Source organism: Aulonocara stuartgranti (genome assembly GCF_965226115.1).
Source record: "Aulonocara stuartgranti genome assembly, chromosome: 8".
Lineage (NCBI taxonomy): Eukaryota > Metazoa > Chordata > Actinopteri > Cichliformes > Cichlidae > Aulonocara > Aulonocara stuartgranti.
The window spans coordinates 24,157,831-24,170,103 of record NC_138959.1 but is presented as its reverse complement, the minus strand read 5'-3'; the positions used below and the strand labels follow the sequence as shown (position 1 = coordinate 24,170,103).

Genomic DNA, 12,273 nt, shown 5'->3' with positions numbered 1-12,273 from the left:
TGTCGTTAGTTAGGTTCATTGCAATTTATGCACAGTCATCTCTTTATGCCCAAATGTGACAGCTTATTCTGAATGATGGATAGGTAAAGGGGCAAAACATTTAGCATCAGACAGGGGAGCTTCCAGAGATCCATCACTTGTGCATGAAATACGTGTGTGTGTGTGTGTGTGTGTGTGAGAGAGAGAGAGAGAGAGAGAGAGAGAGAGAGAGAGAAGATGCTGGAGGCAGACCATCTAAGTCTAAGTCTAAGACCAAAACTTAACTTTAATTTAAATTTATTCAATTTTAAACAAAAACTTGATTCAAATCATATATACATTCAATCATATTTATCAATGTATCAATGTCATCATATTTTCGTTTCCCCAAAGGAGCAGCACTATAGTAGTCCTGTAAAAGTAGTTAGACAAGAGGTCTCACCATAAAACATCTACGTTAACCCCGGTATGTACGTCACTTCCTTTATTTCCGAGTCCTCAAAGAGAGAAGTTGAAGTCCATTTTTAAATAAACACACACTCGCGCAATATATATCTATATATAGATATATATAGATATATATCTATATATAGATATAGATAGATATATAAAAGCAAGTGTGTTTCAATACTACCAGCAAATCTGGTAGCTGGCCCTTTAAGAATTCAACGGTCGGTTCTCTAAACCTCCTTGCGGGCTGTTCTGTTCTTACGATCTCGCGATAGCCTCACCTCAGTGGCGGCTGTGTGGCCCCCTGTCTTAGTCCGGACGGAGTTGTTTCTGACGTTTGAATGAAATACAGTGCAAATTACCTCCACGTTGGACCCAGGAAATAATGGCTTCAGCCTTGGAGCAGTTTGTGAACAATGTGCGGCAGCTTTCCGCTCAAGGTAGGGTTGATAAACTCATTAGAGTCTGAAGTATTAGCTAGTTAGCTAGCATATGCTATCCAATGCCTTGCCGATAGCTAGGCAGTCAAACTGGTCAGAGGCTTCTTTTTGCTTTATCATGTAAACACATCGCTAAAACGACCTTATGTCGCTGTAGTTCCTATGTAAACTACCACGAGAAGATGCGGTATTACACAAGGACCCGAAGGATAACTGCATAACGTGCATGTCATCAAACTAGATGTGAAAATTATACTTTTTGTTTTTGATCTAGAAAATAATTTCTGGGGACTGCCTACCGGTAGTCCCGCCCTAGCCTCATATAATTGGCTAGCGGACTGAATTGGCAAATATTATTGGCTCGAAGTCATCTGTCAATCCTGCTCGCATTACCTCTGTTGCAAGGCCTTGACAGGACACTTGGCCAGCCGATTTCAATTGAAATGCCCATCCGCAGCGCGGCGGTTATACACAGTTTTATGAGTCCGTGTGTCCTCTAGGTTTATAAAGAATAGCCTCTTTGGATTCGTAAACAAGAAAATTCCTATTTTATCCATAATTTGACCAATTAAACAACAAAGAAAATGTATCACTGTGCATTATTTCTCCTATCAACATACAACAACTTTACTGATAATAGTTGTAGTGGGGTTGTGGTCATACTGATTGTGTCTAGTCTTTGTAGCGTTTCCAGCTAAGATTTTGTCCATGTGCCCTCCTTGTGTGCTTTGCAATGTAATAACAACCTTGTGAAATAGAGACCTGATGACATTAAATCTCAGCATAACAACCTGATTTTATTCTACATCTGGTGGGCTGGTGTCAAAAATATAATCTGCACCTAGACCTGCAAAACAAGTTACCTTAAGCCTTTAGAAAGACACCCTAGTTTGGACTTCCCATAGATTTAAAAGGTCGGTACAAAAAGTTAAGTGTGGTTAAATTTCTCAATGTTGACCTCAATTTCCCTTCATCCCTCCAGGCCAGATGACTCAGCTATGTGAGTTGATCAACAAAAGTGGGGAGCTGCTGGCCAAAAATCTGTCCCACCTGGACACGGTGCTGGGGGCCCTGGACATCCAGGAGCACTCCCTAGGTGTGCTGGCTGTGCTGTAAGTTTCCACTATAACTTTCTTCTGTCTCAGTTACCACATGACAAGAAATTTTTCTCATAAAGTTTTTTTCCCCTCTAACTGGTCTATTATTATTATCAGTATTATTAATATTAATTTTTTTTTATTAGTTTACATTTTGGTGTTTCACTGCACTCTGCTTTCGTTCTGCTGTTCTTGGCCAAGATATTCTCCTAATGTTGTGTCTATTGAAGGTCACGTTGTACTTTTTGTGTTGGTTGAGGAAGAGGCGGTAGTTCTTTAGAGGAAGTCTCTTGGAAAAATGACAGAGCCAGCTCAGGATTTAGAGGAAAATGAGAGGAAAAGTTGACCGATAATAAGTTCCTGCATATAATGTTCTATTGAAAGGGAATAATCTCTCTCACTTCTTCAAATTGTTTCCTTTCTTTAAAATTTCCACACATTCTCTGCACTATAGCAAATCCTGCACAGACGTGACACTGCTAAAGGTTTTCTGTTGCCTTTACAACTGATAATAAATAACACAGAAATGAAAGCTATTATTTCCTGTTTACAAAATCAATCTCGCTTCTGCTTACCCAACATTGCGTCTGATCGATACATTTCCCTCCTTACTCAAAACTCAGCCCTTTAGCTCTAAATGATTTTTAAAAATCGGCAAACTAATGCTAAGTTTTGGCTAACCCCCCTTCCTTCCTTCCTTCTGCTTTTGCTCAAGATTTGTGAAGTTCTCCATGCCAAACATCCCTGACTTTGAGACGCTCTTCTCCCAAGTCCAGCTCTTCATCAGTACATGCAATGGGGAGCACATTAGATATGCAACAGACACTTGTAAGTCTCATTGTTCAGTGAACTTGTTTTGTGTCAAGTTTTTTTTTTTTTTTCAATTTGTTTTTGTGATTGTTAAGACAGAAGCATTTCGTGTATGCGTTTCTAGCTGAGCTGTCATGAATCGCTACTTGTGTTCATATATTTTACACAAGGTTATATAAATTTTGTTGGTATCAGTCACAGCTTTGTATCAGTGGTTTGAAATCTGTTATGTGGATTTGTGGGATCTGGCAGAATCCACGTGGTTAATCATAACTCTTCTGTTTTCCTGCCACAGTTGCTGGTCTCTGCCACCAGTTGACAAACGCACTTGTAGAGCGGAAACAGGTAAGAATGTCTCTTTCTATCATTCTGAGCCTAATCCAACTAAGGCTACGTTCACACTGCAGGTCTTAATGCTCTATTCCGATTTTTTGATCAAATCCGTTTTTGTTTTTTTTTTGTCTGCTTGTTCACACTACAAATAAAATGTGACAGCCAACGCGCTCTAGTGTGAACCCTCAAAGCGGCCCGCATGCGCAAAAGAAGACCTCACACACAACGCGCTCTGTTTAGACCCAGACCACACAGTATTGTTTGACTGATGGCCTTAATATAAAGACTTTATTCGGACTTTACGTTTCCCAATTTTTTTTTAAGTTATAAAGTTATTTACATATGGCCTAATAATGATCCTTATTGCTGTTTTAGAAAGGAGCGGTGCTTCAAAGGATAGTTGCAGATTTCTGTCAGAATCTGCAGATTATACAGTACAAATAAAATATTCACGTTTCTCCAACGTTGTCTTCCCAACAGTTTCACTAACATCTACACTGGATGGCCAGGAAGCGTCCACGATGTCTTCTTGGGCGCTTCTCCGGCGCTGATAATAGGCGTCTGTCTTGTGTCAGTGATGTAAAAGACGGATTTAATGTGACATGACCGTTCAAACAGCAGTCGCTTTCTAAAACATCAGATATATATCGGATTCAGTACCACATACGAAAGTGACTCAGGTCAGGTTTGAAAATATCGGATTTGTGCTGTTCACACTGTCATACCATGATCGGAAATGGGTCGCATAGGGTAAAAAAAAAAGGTTGGATTTGATGCGCTTTTGCCTGCAGTGTGAACGTAGCCTAAATAGTGATGTCGTTTAGGCTTGACAAAAGTAGGGCTATGTTGTAAAAGTGAATGCTTAACAAAAAAAAAAGAACACAATTGCATTTTTAAATTTTATTTTTTGTAAGAGAACTGTTAAGATTTGTTCATGATACATCTCCCTAGAAGAAAATGCCTTCTGCATTCTCTGTCCCTCTGTAGATTATGCAGTATGTAATCCTGTTGCACTTGTGCCAAGCAGTTTGTTTTCATTCAGCCCGTGCAGTCTTTAATATCAGCGGAAAGAACAAAAAGCAGGCAGGCTTTCTGTATTTCCTGGTGCTTCTGTAATTCTTGGTTTTACACTTCATGAGTCTGACTAGTTTTTGGCTTCAGAACTTTTGTCTTCTGCCAGAGGCCACATGTTTTTAAACAGTGTGTATTTATCTGCAGGCTGCTGATTTAGTGACATCCACACAATTGTATCTCTTGAAGCTAAAGGGGTTAGGGCCTTTCCTGTCAGCAGTTCATTTGATATCACTCACCCTACGCGCCACCATTGCCATACCCTCGTCAGCATTTCCTACTGAATTAGATTGTGTTTGTGGGATCGGGTGCTTTCTTAAGGAGTTGGTATAAGAGTAATCCTTTCTAGTTGTTTATCATTGCTCGGATGGGCGTGAAGTGAATGCAATAACAGTAGTCCTTGTTGTGGTTCTTAGCTTCAATGAACAAGCAACCTGTTGCTGGTGCTAGCTATAACCTACAAGAATTACCACCAGCAGCTACAGTTCATGAGGGTGGATGAGAGACTCTGGAGAGTAATATTAAGGACTGCCACAACAGTAAGCCAGGTTGCAGCCACTGAACACTCAAAATAATGGCGAGGAGACTGCCAGCAGACAAATGTATACTTGGGTGTTGATATATCTGGATGGCCAAATCAAGTCTGTGCGTGGGGAAACACTGCAAGTGTATTTATCCGCGCTCTCACAAGCAGCAGGAGAGTCACATGACCCTGCTGTCTAATACAGCACCCAACCCCTAAACTTCCTTCCACCTGAATGATCATGTTAGTGTTTATCTCCTAAATGCTGTGTGGCCTACATAGTGTGTGTGTTGCATTTACCTTGCAGCTAAAACCAATTTCCCCCCTTTGGTCAGAATGAAATGAGTCAGTCACAATCATTTTTCATCACAGGGCTCACATGAGTCATTTCATCACTAAGACAGCACTGAGTTTCAGCACCACAGTGGAGCATGTTTTCCTTTCCCTTCTTGATCTAAATATTTTAGCGTGTTCTTCAGGCCCTGACTGTTTCCAGCACATTTGGGTGTCTCAGGACGACTTTCAGCTTAGTAACTCACAATTTCTCCTCTTCTGACAGCCATTGAGGGGTGTCGTGGTCCTAAAACAGGCAATAGACAAAATGCAGATGAACACAAACCAACTTACCTCAGTTCACGCAGACCTGTGTCAGGTAAGTTCTTAGCATCATCCCAGTTGTAATCCCAGCACATCTCCTTTTCCATATGCAGTCTAAGCCACTTGTTCACCTCTTATATGTTCTTCTGCAGCTGTGTTTGTTAGCAAAGTGCTTCAAGCCAGCCCTGCCCTTTTTGGAGGTGGACATGATGGACATCTGCAAGGAGAACGGAGCCTACGACGCAAAGCACTTTTTATGTTACTACTACTATGGTGGCATGATCTACACGGGCCTCAAAAATTTTGAAAGAGCACTGTATTTTTATGAACAGGTACTGTCTTTACAGTCTTTTTGTTGCCTCCTGAATTTAAACGTTCTTTGCGGCATCACTGCACATGCTTTTGTTTTTAATTTTCTGTGACAGGCAATAACCACTCCAGCCATGGCAGTGAGCCACATCATGTTGGAAGCCTATAAAAAATACATCCTGGTGTCACTTATTCTCCACGGCAAAGTGCAGCAGTTGCCCAAATACACTTCACAAATAGTAGGGAGGTTCATCAAGGTAAGGATGCATGACGTGTGGGTGATATTTTTTTCTTTTTAGAGGTGTAGCCAAGAAGTGTCATTTTCTAAAATCACCAAAAAGTAGTAATAATAATAGTGTATTGATGCTCAGTAATGTATAGATTAACATTTAGGTTCATGCATGAAGAATCAGTGATACAGATCGACAGACTGGCTGTTAAAATGTTGTTTTTTTGCCTGCTAGGCTGAGTCTCAGTGGGAGGGTGAGCCATTCATTCTGTTAGCTAGAATGTGGAAAAGTTATTAAGCTGAATTTGATGAAACGTTATAGAAAAGTGGAGCTCGGGCAAAGGAAGAACTCACCAACATTTGTCTTTAAAGTTAAGATAAGAGCATCAGCATTGGTGTAGGCATCAGGGGTAGGATGTGAATGCACTTCAATTATTGGTTTACACTAATTGGAAAGTAAACACCTCTGAGCACCTAAAAGACTCAAAGATGAATCGTTACTTGGACAGAGTCAAAAGCACTGATTTCAATCAGATTTGATAAAAATACCATCACACACGAGGTGAACACAAAGGCTCACCTGTCATTTTGCCTTTTATGTATCAGACAGCTGCTCACACAGAAAGTTTTTTTTTTTTCCCTTCTTCTCCCACACTGTGCAGCGCTGCTTTGTAGCCTCACGGCTCACTCACTTAACTGAACGCAGCAGAACAGAGAGTCTGTAAAAGCAAGCAGATCAAGATGTCAGTGTCACGCAGTAGCAATTTTCTTTATTTTCTTTATTTTTTTGTAAATCAAAAATTCACTGTGGGCTTTGAAAAGCAGCAAAATCTGCTCACAAAGTTTCTAAGTTTCAACAACAACTAATATTTGGAACAGTTGAATATTTATGTGCAGCTGTAGTGTGAGCCCATCAGGAAAAGCCACTTATTTATTTTGCTGCTACTGAGCTATCCGTCCATAATTGCGTTTGCTTTTTTCCTTTTTTTTCTTTTTTGTGCCTCAGCCCTTGAGCAACGCATACCACGAGTTGGCTCAGGTTTACACCACCAACAACCCGGCCGAGCTGCGCAGCCTGGTCAACAAACACAGCGAGACCTTCACACGAGACAACAACACAGGCCTGGTCAAACAGTGCCTCTCCTCTCTCTACAAGAAGAATATCCAGAGGCTAACAAAGGTGAGCTGTGTGTGTGTGTTTTCTATGTGATGTGTGATATTAACACACTCCCGATGCCTTCAAGAGATAAGCTTCACTGGGTAGCTTGTGCGCCTTTACTTTAGGAAATATTCTGTTGTAAGAAGAGAGACGTCAAGAACGTAGAAATGTCTCTGTCGTCTCAAATCATCTGTGGCGCAGTTCATTAGAGGTCACGATAATCAAAATGAAAGGAAACACAGCCAAAACATGGGTGTGCCAAGACAGATGCTGACATCTGATAACTGGCTGTTGGCCCATCTTTGCTAAAACGACTAACAACAATGACTCTTGAGCTTTCAGTTTCCACCTGTTGGGTCATCTTGTTCACATTACCAAGAAGACTGAAGTTAGAGGGGCTGTGTGACCCATAAAACTTGAGTTTCACACTCCATACAGCCTATAGGTTAAATCCAGGCCCAGTGCTGTCTGGATATCACTTTAGGTTATCTTTTAGGTTCATGTTGCACATGCCAGCTCAAACAGACTGGCACAAATCCAAAGCACCAGCTAGCCAGACAATCCAGAGTACTGAGAGCTTCTTTACTGAGGTTAAAGAGACGTTCGTTGAGTTGTCAAGGGATTTATTTGAAACAAACTGGAGTTTAGATGGCGGGTTTTTGCCCATTCACTAGATCTGATATCGGTTTTTCCTCTGTGCGAACCCCACAGACCTTCCTGACACTGTCTTTGCAAGACATGGCGAGTCGAGTGCAGCTTTCAGGCCCGCAGGAAGCAGAGAAATACGTCTTACACATGGTGAGTTCTCCAGAGAGACCAAAGCACAAAAAATACAATCCAGTTGATGCTGATAGAAATCACGATATCCAACTTTACGTGTTTGTGAAATGGTTTGATATTTTTTTTAGCTATAGATGTATTACACAAGTCTTTTATCTGTTGTGTTGGACCGTTTTGGACTTGAAGGCCTTAACGACCATATAACAATAGTCTTTACACTGGATTTTCTGCATTCCCTCTTGTTTTCTTCTTTGCAGATTGAAGATGGTGAGATCTATGCTAGCATTAACCAAAAAGATGGTATGGTCTGCTTCCATGACAACCCTGAAAAATACAACAACCCAGCAATGCTCCACAAAATTGACCAAGAGGTGTGGAGGCTCAGATCTGTGTTCACTGTTCTTGTGCTTTGCATGGATTGTTTGCAGTTGCAATACACAAATCCTGCATGAATTTTTGAAAATGAGCACGTGTCTTTTTTTTTCCTCTCTTTTCAGATGTTGAAATGTATACAGCTGGATGAGAAACTAAAGTCTATGGATCAGGAAATCACAGTAAACCCACAATTTGTGCAGAAGGTGAGGGGGGGCTCCAGCAGCACTGGAGTTGCTTTTTCTTATTTTGGCTTATGTGTGTATTTTTGGTAGAATGAGCCAGACTAAAGATGTTCTCCTGTCGGCGTGTATGTTGTCCAAAAAGTTCAAATTTTAAACTTTTTATTGAAGCAGAGGATAAGATGCTTAGAGGTTTAGAAACAGTGTGATCACTGTTTGTTGCACATGTGGCATGCCTGAGCAGATTGTGTTGCCAAGTCACATGGTGTCTTCAGTCACTGTTTCATGAAATCCATTGCTGGGCGTTTGATAAACACTGACTCTGTAATTCTCCCTTTTCAGTGTAACTGACATGCCGCTTGTTATGCAATATGCGATCATAAGGTTTCGCATTTCCATCCATAAAAACCAAAAACTATACCTGATTCAAATTATAGATCTCTCCCTTCAAGAACATTTCCAACTGTGCAAGTCAGAAAACAGTCCTAGCCTGGTTCTTCTTTTTCCCTTTTTAAAGATTGCCCCCTGGACGTCCTGTTTTGACCGCTTGCCCTTGTGTGTCTACATTTACACTATGGTGCTAAAACTTGCACAAATTTGCACATTGGCTTCCGTTTCAAACTAACCCAACCTTCCTTATGGAGGGTGGCGAGCCTTTGGCTGTAGACAAAAACCAAGACGCTGTTTTGGATGAAGAATCTGATCCAAGCTTATCAGGTCGGGAATGTGACCACAAGAATGCTTTCACTTTTAGTTTTTTGGGCCGTTTGTGGGGTCGTTCACCCTAAACTCAGGTGTAGGAGGCTTTCCCAGCTATAACAGCGTGAGAATTATTTTTCTTAACCAAATATTTATTAGTCCTTTATTTATCCAGGTAAAAAATCTCATTGAAATTAAAAATCTCATTTTCAAGAGAGACTTGGCATCATGGCAACAAAAGTCAAAATATACATACCACATAAGTATATAACATTTAGCAGCAGCGTACAAAGAACAATGATGTGCACGATTTCCATAGCCAGTAATAAAACGTAAAGCACAATGGTACACAGTATCCAACCTCTTTAGGTAGTGGGCAGGTGCATTCATAAAAAGCAGGTCACCATAATCCAATAAAGGTAAAAAAGTTGCATGAATCAAGTGTTTTCTCACTTGGAGGGAGAAACAGGATTGATTTCTAAAAAAGTAACCTAGTTTTAGTTTTAACTTTGACACAAGCCTTTGAATGTGAGTTTTAAATGACAAATTCTGATCTATAATGATCCCTAGATACTTGTAAGATGTGACCATTTCAATTTCAGTTCCTTGAATTGTTTTAATCTTAGGAGACGTAGCTAACAACTCTTTGCCATTTGAGAATAACATGAACTTGGATTTCTCTGGATTTAACACCAACTTAAGTTGAGTTAAATGGGACTGAACTACATCAAAGGCAGACTGCAGAAATTGCAGGGTTTGTGCTACTGAAGGGGGTGAACAATAAATAATTGTATCATCTGCATAAAGATGAAATGCTGCATTTGACAAATTATCACAAAGGTTGTTTATGTAAAGAGAAAATAGCAATGGCCCTAATATGGAGCCCTGCGGAACTCCTTTGGATACTGGGAGAAAAGAGGAAGAAGACCCAGCAGCATGGACACACTGTTTTCTTGCTGACAAGTAATTTGAAAACCAACTTACAGCATTTACAGATAGACTAAACAATATTGGTCTATTTAATAAAATATAGCATGGTCAACTGTATCAAAAGCCTTTGACAAGTCAAGAAAAGGAGCAGCACAGTATTTTTTGCAGTCCATTGAATCAACAATGTCATTAACCACTTTAATAGCAGCAGTCAGGCTCACTTTCTATCAAATTGTGAACCATTGTGCTAATAAAACACAAATTAATTTGTCAAATCTGGCTAAAGTTAATAGCAACCTGCCTTCCTTGCAGGCCTGCGTGGTTTTATACCAGTTTAATCTTACATATGACATACAAACGCTTATTTTCTACAGAAGCTAAATGGTTTGCACAGCTGTCTTCTTGCTTATAGTTCACCTCGTTTGTTTACACCTTTCCATCACTGAGAGGCGCTGCCTGGGCTAGTCGTACATTGTGACTCATTTTGTAATTTTGGCTGTAAATTTACTAAATAATTCTCAGCTTTCAAGAACTATTTGAATTTTCTCTCTGGTCCACAATGGTTGAGAACCAACAATAATGTGAAGTGCACATGGTAACATCTGCCTGTTCAGACAGTAGTACCTGGTGAATACTTTTATGCTGCCACAATACACCAGATATTGCTGTAAAGCTCGTCTTCCCTTCCTTCCAAAACAGTATTCAATTTTGTCTCAAGAACAAACGGTGATGGAGCTATCGACATTTAAAGTTAAGTGGCTTGGATTTTCAGTGCCAACAAACAAGGACAGCAACTTTTAAACGACCAGTCAAGTAGCTGCACACTTCCTTATTGTATATATCAGACCTTCCCAAAGTGTGGGGCCCGCCCCCTAGGGGAGGCGCGTTATGAAAAGGGGGAGAAAAAACCAAAACGCTTGGACACGGCTAGCACAGGGCCGCCACAGAAACACAAAGCAGGGAATGAAGCATAGTTGAATATGTTTCCAAACCAACTTCATTCTAAGCCGAACATTTTTCTGGTAAAACAAAGGGGGCCCAGCAAAAAATGTTTGGGAACCACTGGTATATATCAACACAAACTGGGGAAAAAGTCTAAGGAGTTAGTTCCCAGAATGGCAATACGCCCTACCATCAAGTAATATTGGGCATTGAGACCTGAACAAAACAATCACTCATTGTTGGTAGAAGTGCAGCAGAAACTGGTTTGCAGCAGTGGCTCCGCCTGATGTGTTCAGATAACAGTTTTGATGTTTTGTGTTGTTTTTGTTTCCCCTTCAGAGTATGGGATCGCAGGAGGATGATGTCGGTAGCAAAACGTCTAGTTATTCCTGAGGGGCCTTGGATGGGGAGAGAACGCTGCAGCCACCCAACACGTTCTTCCCAGGATGAGTTGGATTTTTTTAAAAGAGGAAAAACAAACATTCTATCTCACATAAGGACATTGGTCAAGGAAAATCTAATTGTGTGGAATGATGATAAATTTGGTTATTCTTACTTCACAGTGTCTTAAGGATAACGTGAGATCCTTACAGAAAAAGGAGGAAAAAAAGAAAAAAAATTACAATTTTGTCAGTGTTTTATTTATCAATGTTCAGGTTGAAGCGCCACTGCTACATTAACAGAAATCACAATAATAAAAACTGGACTTATTTGTTCCAAACGTATGTGAAAAATCTCACTGTTTGTTTTGGTTCTGCTGCATGATGGCCGTGACTTTGAGGGAATTACGTACAAGGTCAAACATCTAAAATTGATGAAGAATGAATCTGATAAAATTCTGCATTTGTAAAGACTGCAAGCGATCGTTTCCCTCTCACTCCTGCCGGTTAGAATGTAGATATCATCAATAGTGAATCTGTACACATGGACATGCCCTTGACCAAAACTCGGCACAATGGAGGAGTCGTTCACAATCTGGTGCACTGTTTTGTTTTTCTTTTGTTTTGTTTTTCTTTTGTTTAGGGTTTTTGTTGTTGTTTTGGGTTTTTTTTAGGTCGGATCCACTAGAGGTCGCTAGAGCACTGTACAGAAAACCGATTTGACAGCTTGTTATTACAAGAGGTGAAGTCAACAGATGAAACCAAACTGTCATGTAATTTTGGGAGCTTGAGCTTGGCGATTGTGGATCTGTTAATAATAAATTGTTTAAGAATATAGTTCTGGGTTTCATGCCTTTATGGAAAGATTCTCTTCGACACGGGCCCTCGTCTTTACGGTGTGTTTCAATTCTCATCCATTCATGGACTGTCACTTTTTTTTTCTTTTTTTTTTTTGTAATTGTTACGCTGAAGCTAATTTTCGCTTCAGCCA

At 40.3% G+C, this 12,273-nt stretch overlaps 1 protein-coding gene across 1 annotated transcript; it reads left to right on the top strand.

Annotated features, from left to right (window-relative positions):
• Positions 1-476: 476 nt before the first annotated feature.
• cops3 (COP9 signalosome subunit 3) lies at positions 477-12,119 on the top strand. The gene is made up of 12 exons (XM_082543650.1): positions 477-869; positions 1,852-1,981; positions 2,682-2,794; positions 3,072-3,121; positions 5,263-5,355; positions 5,453-5,632; positions 5,726-5,866; positions 6,845-7,018; positions 7,709-7,795; positions 8,035-8,148; positions 8,275-8,355; positions 11,242-12,119. Exons 1-12 carry the CDS (start codon positions 815-817, stop codon positions 11,293-11,295), a joined length of 1,272 nt encoding a protein of 423 aa, XP_082399776.1. The 5' UTR covers positions 477-814; the 3' UTR covers positions 11,296-12,119.
• Positions 12,120-12,273: the final 154 nt, after the last annotated feature.

Excerpts from the sequence above, each read along its gene's own strand:
- cops3 (XM_082543650.1), top strand. The coding sequence starts at position 815 with ATGGCTTCAGCCTTGGAGCAGTTTGTGAACAATGTGCGGCAGCTTTCC. Across the intron at positions 5,356-5,452 it reads TTCACGCAGACCTGTGTCAG|CTGTGTTTGTTAGCAAAGTG; the intron begins GTAAGTTCTTAG and ends GTTCTTCTGCAG. Across the intron at positions 7,019-7,708 it reads ATATCCAGAGGCTAACAAAG|ACCTTCCTGACACTGTCTTT; the intron begins GTGAGCTGTGTG and ends CGAACCCCACAG.